Below are 17,737 nucleotides of genomic sequence, written 5' to 3'. Positions count from 1 at the left end.
ATAATATACTAAAAGTGCTAGAAGAAAAAAACTGTCAACCAAGATTATTGTGTCCTGTAAAAATGTGCTTTGAAACTGAAGAAGAAATTAAGATCTTCCCAAATAAAAGCTGAAGAAATTCAGTACCACTTATCTGCCATACCAAAAAAAAATGCTAGAGTCCTGCAAATTGAAACAGAAAAATGCTAAGACAGCAACATTAAGTCATATGAAAGTATAAGGTTACCCAGTAAAGAAAGCTAAATACATGAACAAATCCTGTATTACTGTTAACTGCATAAATCTACTTTTAATTCTTATATAGAGTATAAAAGACAAAAACTCCCCAAAACCCTGTAAATCTATGTTAACAGGTACACAATATATAAAGATATAATTTGTAACAATAACAAATGATGGGGGCAGAACTGTAAAGGAGTAAGGTTTTTGTGTGTAATAGAAGTTATCAGTTTAAAATAGATTTTTTAACTTTTAAGATATTTTATGTAATCAAAATTATAGCCAAAAGAAAAACTATAGAATACACAAAAAAGGAAATCAGCATATCAGCATATCACTACCAAAAAACAAACAAACAACACCCACAAAGAAATTTAAAAAAAATGCAGTAAGAGAAATAAAGGACAAAAAAGCTGTAAGACATTAGAAAACAAGTAACAAAATGGCAATGGTAAGTCCTTCTGTATCAATAATTAGTTTAAATGTAAATGGATTAAAATCCCCAATCAAAAAACAGATTGGCTGAGTGGATTAAAAAAACAAGATCCAACAACAGGCTGGAAGTGAAAGGATGGAAAAAGATATTCTGTACAAATGATAAGAGAGCAGAGTTGTCTAATATCAGACAAATAGAGTTTAAGTCAAAAACTGTCACAAGAGACAGAGAAATGTATTATATAATGATAAAAAGAACAACTCACAAAGAGGATATAACAATTACAAATATTTATTTAGCAAAAACTGACAGAATTGGTAGGAGAAATAGAGAGTAACAAAATAATAGTGGGAGACTTCAATACCCACCTTTCAATAATAGAAGAACAACCAGACAGAAGATCAGTAAGAGAGGACTTGAACAATACTATACACCAAGTGGACCTAACAGACATATGCAGAACACTCACACAACAATGTAAAATATATTCTTCTCAAGTGCACATGGAACATTCTGCTGGACAGACCTTAAGTCAGGCAAAAAAACCCAAGTCTTAACAATATTAAAAAGACTGAAATCATAAAAGGTATCTTTTCTTAACACGGTGAAATAAAACTAGAAATCTACAGCAGAAGGAAAACTAAAAAATTTGTAAATATGTGTGTATTAGGGTTCTCCAGAGAAACAGCACAAATAGAATATATATAGAGATACACGAGGGGATTTATTATGAGAATTGGCTCACATGATTGTGGAGACTGAGAAGTCCCACAATATGCCATCTGCAAGCTTGAGAACCAAGAAAACTGGTGGTGTAATTCAGTCCCAAGTGTGAAGGCCTGAGAACCAGACAAGCCAGTATACAGACTGGTATAACTCCCAGTCTGGGGCCAATGGCTTGAGAAGGGGAAGGGGTTGGGCACCACTGGTACAAGTTCCAGAGTCCAAAGGCCCATGAACCAGGAGTTCCAATGTCAGAAGGCAGGAGAAGATGGATATACCAGTTAAGAAAAAAAGAGACAATTTGTCCTTTCTCTGTCTTTTTGTTCTATTTGGGCCTTCAACAGACTGGATGGTAACTGTCCACATTGGTAAGAATAGACTTCTTTACTCAGTCTACTGACTCAAATGCTAATTGCTTCATGAACCCACTCACAGACATACCCAAAAATAATGTTTTACTGCCTACAGGCATCCCTTAGCTCAGTCAAGTTGACACATAAAATTAACCATCACGACATGGAGATTAAACAACACACTTTTAAATAACCAATGGGTCAAAGAAGAAATCACAAGGGAAATTAGAAAATATGTTGAGAAAAATGAAAATGAAAACACAACATACCAAAACTTATGGGATGAAGCAAAAGCAGTGCTAAGAGAATTTATATCATTAAATGTTTACATTAAAAAGAAGAAAGATCTCAGATCAACAACCTAACTTTACACCGCAGGAACTAGAAAAAGAACTAAGCCCCAAGTTAACAGAAGGAAGCAAATAACAAAGATCAAAGCTGAAACAAATGAAATGGAGACCAGAAAAACAATAGCAAAGACCAAGGAAACTAAGAGTTGTTTTTTTAACTTCAACAAAAATTGACAAATCATTAGCTAGATTAAGGGGAAAAAAGGAATGACTCAAAAAATGAAAATCAAAAATGAAAGGGGCTGTTACAACCAATACCACAGAAATAAAAAGGATTCTAAGTATACTATGAACAATTGCATGCCAACAAATTGTAAAACCTAGAAGAAATGGATAAATTCTAGAAATGGATAAATCAAAAAGAAAAGTCCAGGACTTGATGGCTTTACTGTAAATTCTACTATACATTAAAAGACGAATTAACACCAATCCTCCTCAAACTTGTACAAAAAATTGAAAAGGAAACAACATCCCAAACTCATTCTGTGAAGTCATCATTACTCTATTACCGACAATACTGATTCCATCTTTGGCCCTCCATCTTGTTCATGTTCACTTGGTGACCTCTCTTGGGGTGACATATTCCAGACCCCTTGGAGATTAATATACATACCTTAGAAAGCCTGCTAAGGTCAGGATAGCGGGGAGGCATGTTCTAGCCTCCCATGAATCTGTTAGCAATAACACAGTCTTTCTCTTACCTGACACACAGATGGTGCCACAGGATCTAATTAAAGGTTAGCTATCAATTAGGTGCATGCAAACCCTTTGAGGTGCATGTGAACCCTCTGATCTCACTGCACTGTCCTTCTTTGTGTCCCCTTGCTCTAATAAAATCTGTGGACTAAGGTCTGGATTTTGTGGAGAATAACTGTGCAGCTGCCATGGATCATCCTCTACCTGATCTCCCCCATCAGTAACTTACCCTTAATAAAACTCTGTATAAACTGTACAGAGTCACCTCCTTTGTTTTCCAGTCTCAAAGTGCCTTCTCAATTTAGGAATACTTTGATGTCCCTCCCCCACTCTCTTAGCACCCTAGTACCAAAGCCAGACAAAGACACTAAGGAATAGACCAATATCTCTGATGAATGTTGATACAAAATTCTTAACAAAATACTACTAAACCAAATTCAGCAGCATATTAAAAAAACTATACTCCAAGTAATTTATTTCTGAAATGCAAGGACAGTTCAACCTACAAAAATAAATTGACTTAATACCACATTAACAGAATAAGGGACAGAAACTATATATTTCTCAATTGATACAGAAAAAGCATTTGGCAAAACTCAATACCCATTCATGATAGAAACTCAATAAACTAAATCTAGAAGGAAACTACCTTGACATAAAAAAGACCCACACTAAAATTATTAAAATCCCACAGCTAACATCATAGTCAATAGTGAAAAACTGAAAGCTTTTCCTCTACAATCATGAACAAGACAAGGATGCCCTATTCTCTATTTCTTTTCAACACAGTACTGGAAGTCCCAGCCAGAGCAATTGGGAAATAAAATAAATAAAAGGCATCCAAATCAGAAGCAGACTCTTAACTACAGAGAAGAAACTGATGATTGCCAGAGGGGAGGTAGGTGGGAGGATGGGTAAAATAGGTGATGGGGATTAAGGAGTGTGTTTGCTGTGATGAGCACCGGGTGTTGTATGAAGTGTTGAATAACTGTATAGTATACCTGAAACTAATATTACATTATATGTTAACTAACTGGAATTTAAATAAAAACTTAAAAAAAATTTTTAGTGAATAACTTATAAAGAAAATTTTAAAAACAATTCTGTTTACAAGAGCATCAAGAAAAATAAAAATTTTAGGAATAAACCTAAGGAGGTGAAAGACTTATACACTGAAAAGTAGAAAACACTGCTGAAAGAAAATAAACACAGTACTAAGTGAAAAAGCATCCCTTTTGTTTATGGGTTGTAGGATTTATTTTTAAAATGTCCATACATCCCAAAGGAATCTACAGATTCAATGTAATCTTATCAAAATCCCAATGACATATTTTACAGAAACAGAAAAACCCATCCTAAAATTCATATGGAATCTCAAGAGACCCTGAAGAATTAAAGTAATTTTGAGAAAGAATAAAGCTTAAGGACTCACACTTCATTTCAAAACTTACTACACAAAGCTACAGTAATCAAAACAATATAGTACTGGCATAAAAACAGACATATAGAATGATGGAATAAAACAGTCTAGAAATAAACCCTTACATATATGGTCAAATGATTTTCAACAAGGGTGCTGGGTCCATTCAGTGGGGGGAAGGAAAATCTTTTCAACAAATGGTGCTTGGAAAACTGGATATCCATATTTTAAAAAATGAAGTTGGACCTTTAACTTGTACCATATATGAAAATTAACTCAAAATGTATCAAAGACCTAAATGTAAAACCTAAACTACAAAACTTTTAGGGAAAAAACAGGGAGAAAGTTTCATGACATTGGATTTGGCAATGGTTACCAAAAGTATAGGCAACAAAAGTAAAAATAAATCGGACTGCATCAAAATTTAAAACTTTTATTCATCAAAGGACACTATCAACAGAATAAAAAGGCAACCCATGAAATGGGAGAAAATACTTGAAAATCATATATCTGATAAGGGATTAATACCCAGAATATATAAAGTACTCCTAAAACTCAACAACAAAAATCAAACAACCTGATTCAAAAATGGGCAAATGGACTTGAATAGGTATTTCACCAATGAAGATAAATAAATGGTCAATAAGGACATGAAAATATGTTCAACATCACTGATAATTATGGAAATGCAAAATCAAAACTATAATGAGTTATCACCTCATATCCATTAGAATGGCTATAATAATAATAAAAAAAATACACCAAAATTACAAGTGTTGGCAAAGTTGTGGAAAAACTGGAGCACTGTTGGTAGGATTGTAAAATGGTGCAACCACAATGAAAACAACATGGTGGTTCATTAATTAAAAACAGTTGGGGCACCTGGCTGGCTCAGTCGGAGGAGCATGCGACTCTTGATCCGGGGGTTGTGAGTTTGAGCCCCACACTGGGTGTAGAGATTACTTAAATAAAACTTTACATTTAATTAAAGAAATTGCTTAATTAAGAAATTAAAAATAGAACTTACATATGATCCAGCAACCCCACTTATAGCTATATATCTAAAGGAATTATAATCAGGGTATCAAAAAGATATCTGCACAGCCATATTCATAACAGAATTATTCACGATGGCCAAAGCTGGAAGCAATCCAAATTTCCATGGATGGACAAATGGATAAACAAAATGTGGTATATACATACGGTGGAATATCATTCAGCCTTAAAAAGGAAGGAAATCCTAAAACATGGATAAACCATGAGGACATTATGCAGAGGGAAATATGCCAGTCACATAAATGCAAATACTATCTGATACCACTTAAATGAAGTATCCAAAGTAGTCAGATTTATAGAAACAAAAAGCAAAATGGTGGTTACCAGGGCCTAGAGGAAGGGAAGGAGAAATAAATAGGGAGTTGTTTAATGGGTGTACAGTGTCAATTTTACAAGCAGAAAAAAATTTTGGAGATGTATTGCACAATAAGATGAATATACTTAATACTACTGAACTGCACACTTAGAAAATAGTTAACATTGTAAAAAAAAAAAATACACACACATAGTGTGGTCCTAAGAGTTTTTGGCCTTTAATAAAGTTTATGTTTTTTCAGATATATTTTTCACAACTTCAACATGTTTCACAATCTTTCTAAACAATGCCCTAAGCTGCCAATTTTAAAGTTTGCTCTGTACATCTGTATGATGTGGGAACAGCAAACTCTCTATACACTTTAAAATCCCAATTAAGATGAGTAAATATTGGAAAAGATACATTCCTATAAAAGATACTTTCCTTTTTTGCTTTCAAATTGTGTTCTATATGTGGGATGTAAAATAACTCACTTCTATTTTCCAATATAATAAAGTATTCCAGTAGTTAGTTAACAACAACAAAAAATATTTGATTAATAAAATGCTGGTTAAAAACACTATGAATGGGGAAGTTATAAATGAATTTTTAAAATGTGAATTTGAAAACATTAATTCATTCAATTATCAAATGTGAACTTGAAAACATTAATTACTCAGTTATCAAATTCCCCTGGTTGAGCTAAGTGTCAGAAGGAGAGAAGTCATATAGGGAGTATGACTACAAGATTTACACTATATAGTTAACAAATTTTTAAAAAGTTTCATTGGGATATGTGGAAGTTTTCCTGTAATCATAAAGGAGCTAGCAGAAATCTTATTTGATTTTGACTCATACCTCGATCATTTTTTAACAGAACTCCTGGGGCCTTTGGACAGAGGAGATATGCTAAATGAAGCTTTTGTTGGCCTATCTTTAGTTCCTCAAGGAGAAGACACATTTCCAGATAACCTCCCTCCCTTTTGTTCAATCCATAAACATATTATTCAACAAAGAACACTGAATGTCTCTTCTAATAGGTAAGATACGTTGAATTGAGAAAAGTGCTCCACAGAGTGTTTAGTATTAAACAATTTAAATATTCCCTGTTGAAATGCAAACTAATACTTCAGCAAGAATATTTCAAAATGTCAAAGAAAAAAATGTGCATTTTCTCATGGCGATGACTTTGCAGTAGTTTGGTCATGCAAGAGCAGGTATGATGGAGGAAGAATTCAATGTAAACAGAATACTGTTAGAATGAATGTTATTCCAGGCCAAGATGAACATGAAATTACTATAACATATCAAATTCTATTTTTATTCTGTTGTTAAATTTTAGAATTGTTAGATTATATTAAAATATTAATTTTTAGTATATTTAGTATGTTTAGTATATTTAGTTTGTAACTCATATGATTGTACTTATGCAACTTTGCCATTAGTTTCTGAAATCTGATAAATGATAATTTCACATATATCCAGCTGATTATATGGGTTATTGAGAAAATAAACAGGATAAATGTGAAATAAAAATACGAGACAAAGTAATATTATTTATAATGGTAATTATGTTAGTCACCATTATAATTTGCTCTGAAGCAAAGGTCAACAAACTTTTTGTGTAAAGCACCAGATATTAGGCTTTGTGGATCATACAGACTCTATCACAACACTCAACTCTGCCATTGTAGTATGAAAGCAGCCACAGACAATACATAAATAAATGAGAGTGGCTGTGTTACAATAAAACTTTATTTACAAAAACAGGCGGTGGGCAGGATCTGGCCCCCATTCTGCAGTTTACACACCTGCTCCTGAGGATCCCAACTATATGCAGTAATTGTGAAGAGGCCGTATTTTTTATATATATCATATGAAATATAGGTCATATATTTCATATCAATTATACATATATACTCATAATATCCTTGAGGAAAATGCCTCAAACTACATAGTTTAATTAATACTAAATAAAGGAGCAGAATTTCCAGGTATGGCAGAGTTTAGAGGTGAGTAAATCTTCTCCCCAGAAAACAATTATAAAACTGGACAAAAATTACCATTTCAGAGCTCTGGAAATCAAATAGGAGCAAACAAGAATTTGATAAGAATTATTCAGAAAAAATGCTGAACTTCTAGTAATAAAGGGGAAATCTGATATTCAGGGGCTGCTCCCATCCTTTCTTGACCCCCAAGCTAGTGCAGCCTTGTGGTTCTACTAGGGTAGGACAGGCTGTGAAAAACAACAGCTGACTTGATTTGGAGCTTAGAGTGGAAAAACCCTGCCCAGCAGCATTATCAATAAAGCAGCAAACTAACTGTCAGTAAAAGTAACAAATTTGATAGGAAATGAACAGGGAAAGCCATAGCTCTACTAGCCTGCTTAGGTCAAGTGACAGAACAGGAGACTAGCCAAAAATTTTTTAACAGGAAGATCTGGAATAAGAGAATCAGAGAGGGTCTAATTAAGCTCTCTACACATTCCTGATGGAGTTGTATGACCTCTTATTTTTTGGCTCCCTTTTATCTTGTGGGACCCTAAATTTTCCCCTTTTGCTTCTTTCTTCCTTCACACCCAACTGTCAGAAGGTGCCTCTCTCTTTCTGCCTTTTTTTCACCCACCCATCTCCCCACCACAGAAACTGTGCATTTAAAAAACTACCCCTTCACACTGCATGGTGTAGTTCATGCTCTAATCTACAAGAACACCAGGATGTGGAGATCATGCCCTGGGATTTGGCATTTTTTCCATTTTATTTACAATTGTCTGGAAGTTCTCTGTCAAGTCATGCTGAAGGTGGGGCTTTCATGTAGTTTCTTTTCTTTTATTATGTTCTATATCATTTATAGAGGAAGTACTGAGAAGTGCAAAGGAAGGCAGCCAGTATTGTGTTCAACTAACTGGAAGTCCTACTTCTTCATTTACTTTTTTAAAAATGATTTTACTGGGGTATAATTTATATGCACCATAAAATCTGCCCCCTGTAAGTATACAATTCAATGATGTTTGCTAAATTTATAAAGTTATGCAACTACCACCAGAGTGGTTTTAGAACATTTCCATTGCCACAAAGTTCCCTTGTGCCAACTTACAGTGCATTCCCACTCCTACCTCCAGCCTGAGCCACTCACTGGTCTGCTTTCTGCCTCTAGAGGAACTTCATATAAATGAAATCCTATAGTCTGGAAACTTCATATAAATGAATTCATACAATATGTTGTCTTTTGTGTCAGGCTTCTTTCACTTAGCATTATGGTTTCTGAGGTTCATACATGTTGTAGCATGTAGTTTATTCCTTTTTCGTTTCTGAATAGTATTCCATTGTATGAATATACCACATTTTGTTTATCTACTCACCAGCTGCTGGATATTTTTAATTACTTCCAGATTTGGGCTATTATGAATAATGTTGTTATAAATATTCACATATAAGTCTTCAAGGGGACATGTTTTCAATTCCCATGGGTAATATCTAGGAGTTGAATTTCTGGATCATATTTTAAGTTTATATTTATCTTGTTAGTTTTTAGAAACTACCAAATTGTTTTTCCAAAGTGACTATAACATTTTACATACCCATCAGCAATGTACAAGGGTTCCAGTTTCTCTATATCCTCACCTGTGGTTGGTATTGTCAGTCTTTTTGATTATAATCATTCTACTGGGTATAAAGTAGTATCTCATTATGATTTTAATTTGCATTTCCCTAATGACAAATGATGTTGAGCATTTTTATGTGATTATTAGCCATTAGTATATCTTCTTTGGTGAAATATCTATTCAAAACTCTGTCCATTTTTAAAATAATTTCTCTTATTATTGAATTATAAGACCTCTTTACATATTCTTAATTGTAATCAGATACATGATTGGCAAATATTTTCTCCCAGTCTGTGGCTTGCCCTTTCATTTCCCTAATCGTGTCTTTAGAAGTGCAAAAGTTTCAAATTTGGTAAAACCCAGTGTAGTTATGGTTTCTTTTATTGATTATGCTTTCGTTTTGTATAGAAGAAATTTTTTTCTAACTTAAAATCACAAAATTTTCTCTTATGTTTTCTTCTGGAAATGTTATAGCTTTAGCTTTTACACTCAAGTCCATGTTGAGTTCATTTTTATGTATGATGTGATATAAAGTGTCTAAGTTCATTATTTTGTACATGAAAATCCAGTTGCCTTTATACATTTGTCAAAAATCAGTTGATCATAGGTGTAAAGATTTATTTCTGGACTTGGCACTCTGTTCCATTGGTCTCTATATCTACTTTTACACAAACAAGTGCCAGACTTAGCTATACTGAGGGCTCCATGAACCAGAATCTCCCAAAATACATTTCAATACCACAAAAATAAACAGGAAATAGATGAACAGTTCTAGACAGTTACTTCAAAAAAACAGAAAATGAAACCAACACATACCAATTGAGAAAAATTCTCACCCCCCCCCCAAAACAACCATGAAATAGAAGAAAACTACAACACTCCATGCAAAATTAAATATATTCAAACAAGCAGCTGGGTACATAGAAATCCACTCTGAATTAGAAGGACAAAAACTAAGAGGAAGAGCTGGGGGTGGGAACGGAGAAGTTCATTGCATTCAAGAAAGAAAAGAAAGAAAAATATCTTAAAATTGAAATATTACAAGGCACCCAAATGGGAATAAATTCAAATTGAAATTTAATAAGAGGCACTGAAAATGGCAGAAAACAAGACAATGAAAAGGAGATAAAGAAAAAAAAAGACAAGGGAGAAAGTAATGGAAAGAGAAATAAGGCAAAGAAGTAAGAGCATTTGTACAATTTGATTCACTGGAAACAGAATTAATATTTAAAACTATAATCCAGGGAAATGTTTCAGAAATAAATATTTTTTTTAAAAGATTTGGATTTACATATCAAAAGATTATACCAAGAGGCGCCTGGGTGGTGGCTGTTGAGCCTTCAGCTCAGGTCATGATCCCAGGGTCCTGGGATTGAGCCCCACATCAGGCTCCCTGCTCAGCAGGGAGTCTGCTTCTCCCTCTCCCCTCCCTCCCACTCATGCTCTCTCTCTTTCAAATAAATAAAATCTTAAAAAAAAAATTATACCAAGTGCCTGAGAAAAATTATTATAAAAATCAGTTCAAAGACATATCTTAACAAAACTCTTAGATTTCAAAGATTAGTTTTAAAAATCTGCAAGGTCTCCTGGTAGAAAGATCAAATAACTTGCAAATGCAGAAGAATTAAACAAGCATCACCCTTTTCAAAAATAAAATACAAGGTAAGACAAAAGTAGAGCAGCGATTTTTAAAAACTCAATGAAAAGAAGTGTAAACTAATGATTTTATAGCTATCCAAGCTCTCTTTCAAGTATCAAGGCTAAAGAGAAATAGTTTTCATGAACCCTTCTTGAGGAACATACTAAAGGAAGAGCTTCATCCAACCATGAGATAACTGGAAAAACTTCAGCAAAAGAACTAATTCTGAACACTTTAATACATATAAATGTAGACAGAAGACCAAAAAACGGGCGCCTGGGTGGCTCAGTCAATTGAGCTACAGACTTTTGGTTTTGGCTTAAGTCATAACCTCAGGGTCCTGGGATCAAGCCCCGCCATGGGCTCTGCAGTGGGTATGGAGTCTGCTTAAGGATTTTCTCTCTCCCCTCCCCCTACTCACGCATACATCTGCGCATGCTCTTTCTCAAACAAATAAATAAATCCTAAAAAAAAAAAAAAAAAAGACCAAAACAGGAGAGTGGAGAGATGAATGTGGAAGACTCTTAAATAGAAATGATACAACTGAAAAAATGGGAGGGGAACAAAGAGTGAAAGAGAAAAGTAGAATAAGCTATGATTGTTGTATAGACATAGGTGGGAGTTAAAAGACAATAATAAACACTGATACATCAGATAATGAAAGGTTAACTAAGAAGAGACTAAGGGCATTAGAAAAAACATCAGTACAAAGGTAACCACTAAAACTAAGTACAAACCTTCCCAAAAAAATACACCCACTTAAGAAATATAAGAATCACACCCACTTAAGAAATGTAAGCAAATAGTACAAAATTCACATAATTATAAAATATTCAAAGAGAGATCAAGAATATCAGTCATATCAATTAATATAAATAGACTTAACTCCTCTATTAATAGAAAAAGATTTTCAGTATGCCCACAAACCAAGATCCAGCTATATTCTGTATACAAGAGAGACATCTAGGAGGGCACCTGGGTGGCTCAGTTGGTTGAGCATCCAACTTTGGTTTCAGCTCAGATCATGATCTCATGGGTTGTCGGACTGAGCCCTCCTTCAGGTTCCACGCTCAGCAGGGAGTCTGCTTGAAGATTCTCTCCCTCTGCCCCTCCCCCAACTTGTGCTAAAATAAATCAATCTTTAAAGAGATATATCTAAAATAAATTGATCTAGCCGTGCCTGGGTGGCTCAGTCGTTAAGTGTCTGCCTTCGGCTAAGGTCATGATCCCAGGTTCCTGGGATCGAGCCCCACATCGGGCTCCCTGACTTGGCGGGAAGCCTGCTTCTCCCTCTCCCACTCCCCCTGCTTGTGTTCCCTCTCTTGCTGTCTTTCTCTGTCAAATAAAAAAATTAAAAAAATAAATAAATTGATCTAGAAAAACTAAAAATAAAGAGATGGGAAAAGATATCCTAGGCAAATGAAAATAAGAAACCAACAGAACTCCTGATTATAGAAAGAACAGAATTAAAGCCCCCAAGTATTTAATATTGACAAAGAAATACTAACATCCAAATTTCACAACAAAGATATAACCAATATGTAAGCACCAACTAACACAGAAACCACCTCTATGAAGTTACATCTGTAAGAAGTGCAAGGAGACATGGACACTAGTAACAGGAGACTTTCACTCATTATTCTTATTACAAAATAGATTAGGCAAAAAATGAGAAAGAACACCAAAACAACAATGAGTAATGTAATATTATGGATATTTATCAAATTCTACACTCTGATAATGGAAAATAGATTTTTTTCCCCAAATATTCACCGAAAAATGATCATATGTTAGGTGCCAAAAGGATATCACTAAGTTCCATAAGAAAGAACTATTAGAAATACTCTGTGATCACAATGCAATACAACTAGAAATGTTTAACGAGAAACAAAAGGACCATCCTCCTAGAAATTTTAAAGCCTTCTATTAACTCCTGCGTGAAAGAAGAAAACAGCATGAATTCTTAAAAAAATAATTATAATGAAACACTGCATATCACAATCTATGGAATGTATTGAAAGCAATAATTAGAAAAAAGTACTAGCACTAAATACTTTAATCAGAGAAAATGAAAAAACAAACTAATTCCCACTCAAAAATCTGAAAAAAATAACAAGAAACTAAACCAAAATAAGTAAAAGGAAAGGAAATAATAAAGATAAAAGGAAAAATTAATGAGGCAGAGTGGAGGTTGGGAAATTCTCTTAAACGTGTAGAGAGTAAATATTTTAGGCTTGTGGGCCATATGTTCTCTCCTGCAATTACTCAAATCTTGTCGCAGCACAAAAGCAGCTGTTTGTAATACATAAAATGAATGAACATGGCTGTGATCCAGTAAAACTTTATACAAATAGGTGACTAGCTGACAGGCCATAGTTTACTGACCCCTAAGGTAGAAGTTTAAAAACAAAATAAAAAATTACAGACCTGATTAAATCTAGATGTTTTTGAAAAAAAGAAAATAGACCAAGGCAAGAAAGCATAAATATACAAAATAAGAAGTGGCACAGAGAGGGAGGAATTAACCATTGTAACAGATTTTTTTTTTTTTAATAATAAGAGACCACTTTGTAGATTTCTATGCAAATACATTTAAAAGCAGAAAGAAATTTCCTAGGTAAATACAAATTGCCAAAAATAACCACCATTAGATTTAGAAATCTGAAGCAGACCAATTTCCATGAAAGAAATACACAAATTTCTTAAGGAAGTACCCTATGAAAAAGGCCCAGATGTTTTGATTAGAGAATTCTACCTCCAACCCTTGTTCAAAGAACAGATATTTTAATTGCTCTACAAACTGTTCCATACATTAAAATTAAAAACTTCCTATAGTACAAAAAAAAGATGACTACAAATGAATATCACTCATGAATATCAATGTAAAAATATTAAGTATTACCAAACAAAATTCAACCCCTCAATCTATCCTGACGTTACAAGGTTGGTTCAATGTTACCAAATCCATTGAGATGCACTGAGATCATACAGCATACTAATAGATCTATGGTTAATAAAAATCATATGATTATTTCTATAGATGCTGAAAAAGCCTTTGACAAAACACAACCCCCTCCCTGATAAAAATACTCAAGAAAACAGAAATTGAGGGATATATTATAACGTAAGAATATATGTATATATACATATATATGTATACATATATAACTTAGTCCTAATGCTGGTATCTTATTTAATGGGGAATCACTAAGGGCATTTCTGCTAAGATCAGAAACAAGGCAAGAATACCCACTATCTCTGCTACTATTCAACAGTATACTAGAGTTATTAGCCATTACAGTTAGATCAATCAACCCGATCAAAGGGGCAAACTATGTCCCACTGGCCAAATCCAAACCTGCTGACTATTCTCATAAATAAAGTTTTATTAGAATAAAACCATACCCATTCATTTATTTATCATCTATAGTAGTTGAGACTGTATGGTCCTCAAAGCCTAAAAATTTATTATCTGGTACTTTGCAGAAAAATTCTGCCAATCCTTGAACTAGAGAATAAAAACTGGTAAGGAAATAAAAGTATCTTCATTTGCAATGATATGACAATATAACAGAAGAGCCCTAGGGAATCAATGATAAAACATAATCAAATACTTCAAAAATAGTAAGGTAGAAAGAAGTAAAATTAATGTACAAGAACCAATAGCCTTCATATACACAAATGAGTTAGAGGATATAATGGTAGAGGAAAACTCCATTTATGTTATCAACAAAGATTAAATACTGAGGAATAAACTGAACAACAAATATACAAAATTCACATGATGGAAATTTTAAAACACTCTGACATACATAAAAATGGCCTTGAGCAAATGAGAAGATACCCCTTTTCTTGAATAGGATGACTCAACATCATAAAGATGTCAGTTCTCTCTAAATTAATGTATTATATTAAATTATTAAATTAACTAAATTTAGAGGCACCTGGGTGGCTCAGTCATTAAGTGTCTGCCTTCCTCTTGGGTTGTGATCCTGGGGTCCTGGGATCGAGTCCCGCATTGGGCTCCCTGCTTGGTGGGAAGCCTGCTTCTCCCTCTCCCTCTCCCACTCCCCCTGCTCGTGTTCCCTCTCTCGCTGTGTCTCTGTCAAATAAATAAAATCTTTAAAAAAATAATAAATAATAAATTAAATTTAATGTAATCCCAATAAAAAGACCAACATACTTTTTTGAGTTAGACAAAGTGATATTAAGGTTAACATAAAAAAAGAAAAACAAAACAAAGAAGAAACTATGAGAGAGGAGCTAGTCCACCAGATACTAAAATACCCTAACTATAAAGCTTTGTAACACTGTCACACTTGTAATTTTATTTTTATGTGATTATTAGATTACTATCTGCTTCCTCATTAACCTATAAACTCCATGAAGGCATAAACCATCATGATTCTTAGATACTATCATTTCTTGAAGCCCTAGCACAATGCCTGGTGCATAGTTAGCACACTGCAAGGCCTACTGCACTCTTCAAGGTCTCAAGTGTGGGGGTTGGGGGGAGGAAGAGGAAAGATACAGATAAGAAACAAGCAAAAATACATAACTAAGGTCATTCAATTAATGGTAAGTACTAGGAAAAAATACAAAGAATTGGTGATTAGAGTAAAGGCACTATTTGAGTTAAGGGCTGAATGACAAGGAGTGATCTGTGTGAAAATGTGGTATACTGCCAGTAGATTCTAGGGAGGGGTAACAGCACATGCAAAGGCCCTAGGGTAGAAATAAGTTTGGGAGGTTTAAGTAACAGAGAGCCAATACAGCTAAACTATAAACGGGGCATGGAAGATAATAAATTATTAGGGCCTGTAGGCCATGTCAGTGTGTATGATCTTTGTTTTAATTGCAGTGAGAAGACAATAAAGGATATTAGAGTGTGTGGTGTGCAGAATAATGGCCTCCCAAAGATGTCCACATCCTAATCCCAAGAAATGGCAAAGGGGAATTAAGGTAGCAGGTGGAATTAAGTCTGCTAATCATCTGACTTTAAAACAGGGAGTTTATGCTGGATTATCTGGATGGGCCTAATGTCATCCTTAAATGTGAAAGAGGTCCTTAAATGTGGTAGAGAGAGGCAGAAGAATCAGTGTCCAGTAACTCATGACGAGATGGACTCCACCTACCAGTGCTAGCTTTGGAGGAAAGGAGCCATGAGCCAAGGAATGCAGAGTGGCCTCTAGAAGCTCAAAAAGGCAAGAAAGTAGATTATTGTCTAGAACTTCCAGAAAGGAATGCACCCTGCTTAAGTCACTAAATTTGTGGCTATTGGTTATGGCAGCAAGGAGGAATTAATACATAAGTGTTAGGATGTGTTCTGCATCTTTAACAGATCATTTTGAATGACTGGGCTGACTTGATAGGGAAAGCTGCTTTGATATCAGTGGAAATTTGAAGTGAGGTCTGTTTTCACACTTCACCATCTGAATGCTAGGGCTCAGGGCTCAATGTGAATACCAGAACTGCATTGGGGAAGTTTAGCTACCCCAAGATACTTAAAAGTTTTTGTCTAGAGGAGTTCAGTAATGTCTCAGGCTCTAAAAGAGAGAGAAGCAGAGTGAATGGAATGGCAGCATGGGCCCACTCACCAGGGGTTAAGGGTGTATCTAGTTGCTCACTGTTGTATCCACAGCATCCAACCCAGTACCAGCCACAGAGTGAGCATTCAACAAATATCCCATCCATGAATGAATGAATGAACCATAAAATATCAACCTACTTTATAAAATGTCCTCTTAATTTTAAATCCTTCCCTCCCATCCATTATTTACATTCTTCATATGCTTATATGACTGAATAAAATTTTAATTTCTGGGTAGCCTATGGTGAAATAAACTGAATTAACTTGAACTAAATATAATTCAGAAGCCAACTGAAAACTGGTTTTGAATAGATTGTACTGTGCTTGAGTTTATGAATGAAGTTACTTGAATATAAACTGTATGAGGGTAGAGGTTTGTCTTTTTTTTTTTTTTTCACTGCTGGATGCTCCAGGATGTAGAAAAGTGCCTGGCATGTAACAGATGCTTAATAAATATTTACTGAATAAGCAAAATAATTATTTTTGTAATACAAGAATATATAGGCTATAAGAATATAAAGCTGATAATAAGTGTGTTAAATACACACTTTAGATACCCCAAAATAATCAGGCACTTACACAGTAATAGTAGTTACTACATCTAGGGTATAAGTGAGTGTTTTTCTAAAAATCACCATTATGTGAATTGACTGAGATTTTATACTTTATATGTCACGACCACTATTATTCAAATAGTTGGTTTTCATATTTTTGATGTGGCTAAGACAGACATTATTCAAATGGTTAGTTTTTCTCCTGTTTTTGACATGGCAGTTTAAAAAAGTTAAACAACTCGAAGAGAAAGCAGTTTAGAAAGAAAAAGGGCAGAGTGAGAGGGGCAATGATAAATAAATTAAATGATCCTAGGACTAAATATTCACCTTTAGATTTGGTACTGCTCTAAACTAGTTATTATATTTAAAATAATTCCATTTCTCTGGTTGCTTCAATTTTCCCATTTGTATTAGAATAGCCCCTTCAAGGTCTAAGATTCTTTACTGTAGAGCAATCAAACCTTGTATTTGTAACAAATGTATCTACTTTTATATTTACTATCATAAATTAATTGTAATATTAGTTTCCTGCTATTTACTATATCTGAATTCATGCCTAAGAAACTCCAAATTAAATACTATCCTGCTAAAAGTTACTACATTTTGGCTTGGTTTTATTTGATTTGTATCTAAGCAAATTTCCTTTAATTTAGAACAAACAAACAAACAAAAACCCCCATCTATCCATAATCCTTATGTGTACCTATAAACAATATAATTGATGAAAATTTTCAGTGTTTACAAAACAAAGAAAATTGTCAACAGAATGCCTGGCGGTAGACTTACCAGAAAAAAAAAAAAT

General features: G+C 34.1%; 1 protein-coding gene across 1 annotated transcript in view; it reads left to right on the top strand.

Moving 5' to 3' along the window:
- The window catches only part of WDPCP (WD repeat containing planar cell polarity effector), a 413,409-nt gene that overhangs the window by 314,822 nt on the left and 80,850 nt on the right, over positions 1-17,737 (top strand). The window contains exon 18 of the mRNA XM_081797281.1: positions 6,426-6,588. Within this exon, the coding sequence (XP_081653407.1) occupies positions 6,426-6,588 (163 nt within the window). The remainder of the gene's footprint in view (positions 1-6,425; positions 6,589-17,737) is intronic.

The sequence above is a fragment of the Leptonychotes weddellii genome, chromosome 10, assembly GCF_054177405.1.
Source record: "Leptonychotes weddellii isolate Sample4059 chromosome 10, ASM5417740v2, whole genome shotgun sequence".
Taxonomy (NCBI): Eukaryota; Metazoa; Chordata; class Mammalia; order Carnivora; family Phocidae; genus Leptonychotes; species Leptonychotes weddellii.
Note: the sequence above shows the minus strand (reverse complement) of the source record. Positions and strands in the feature narration are given on the sequence as shown.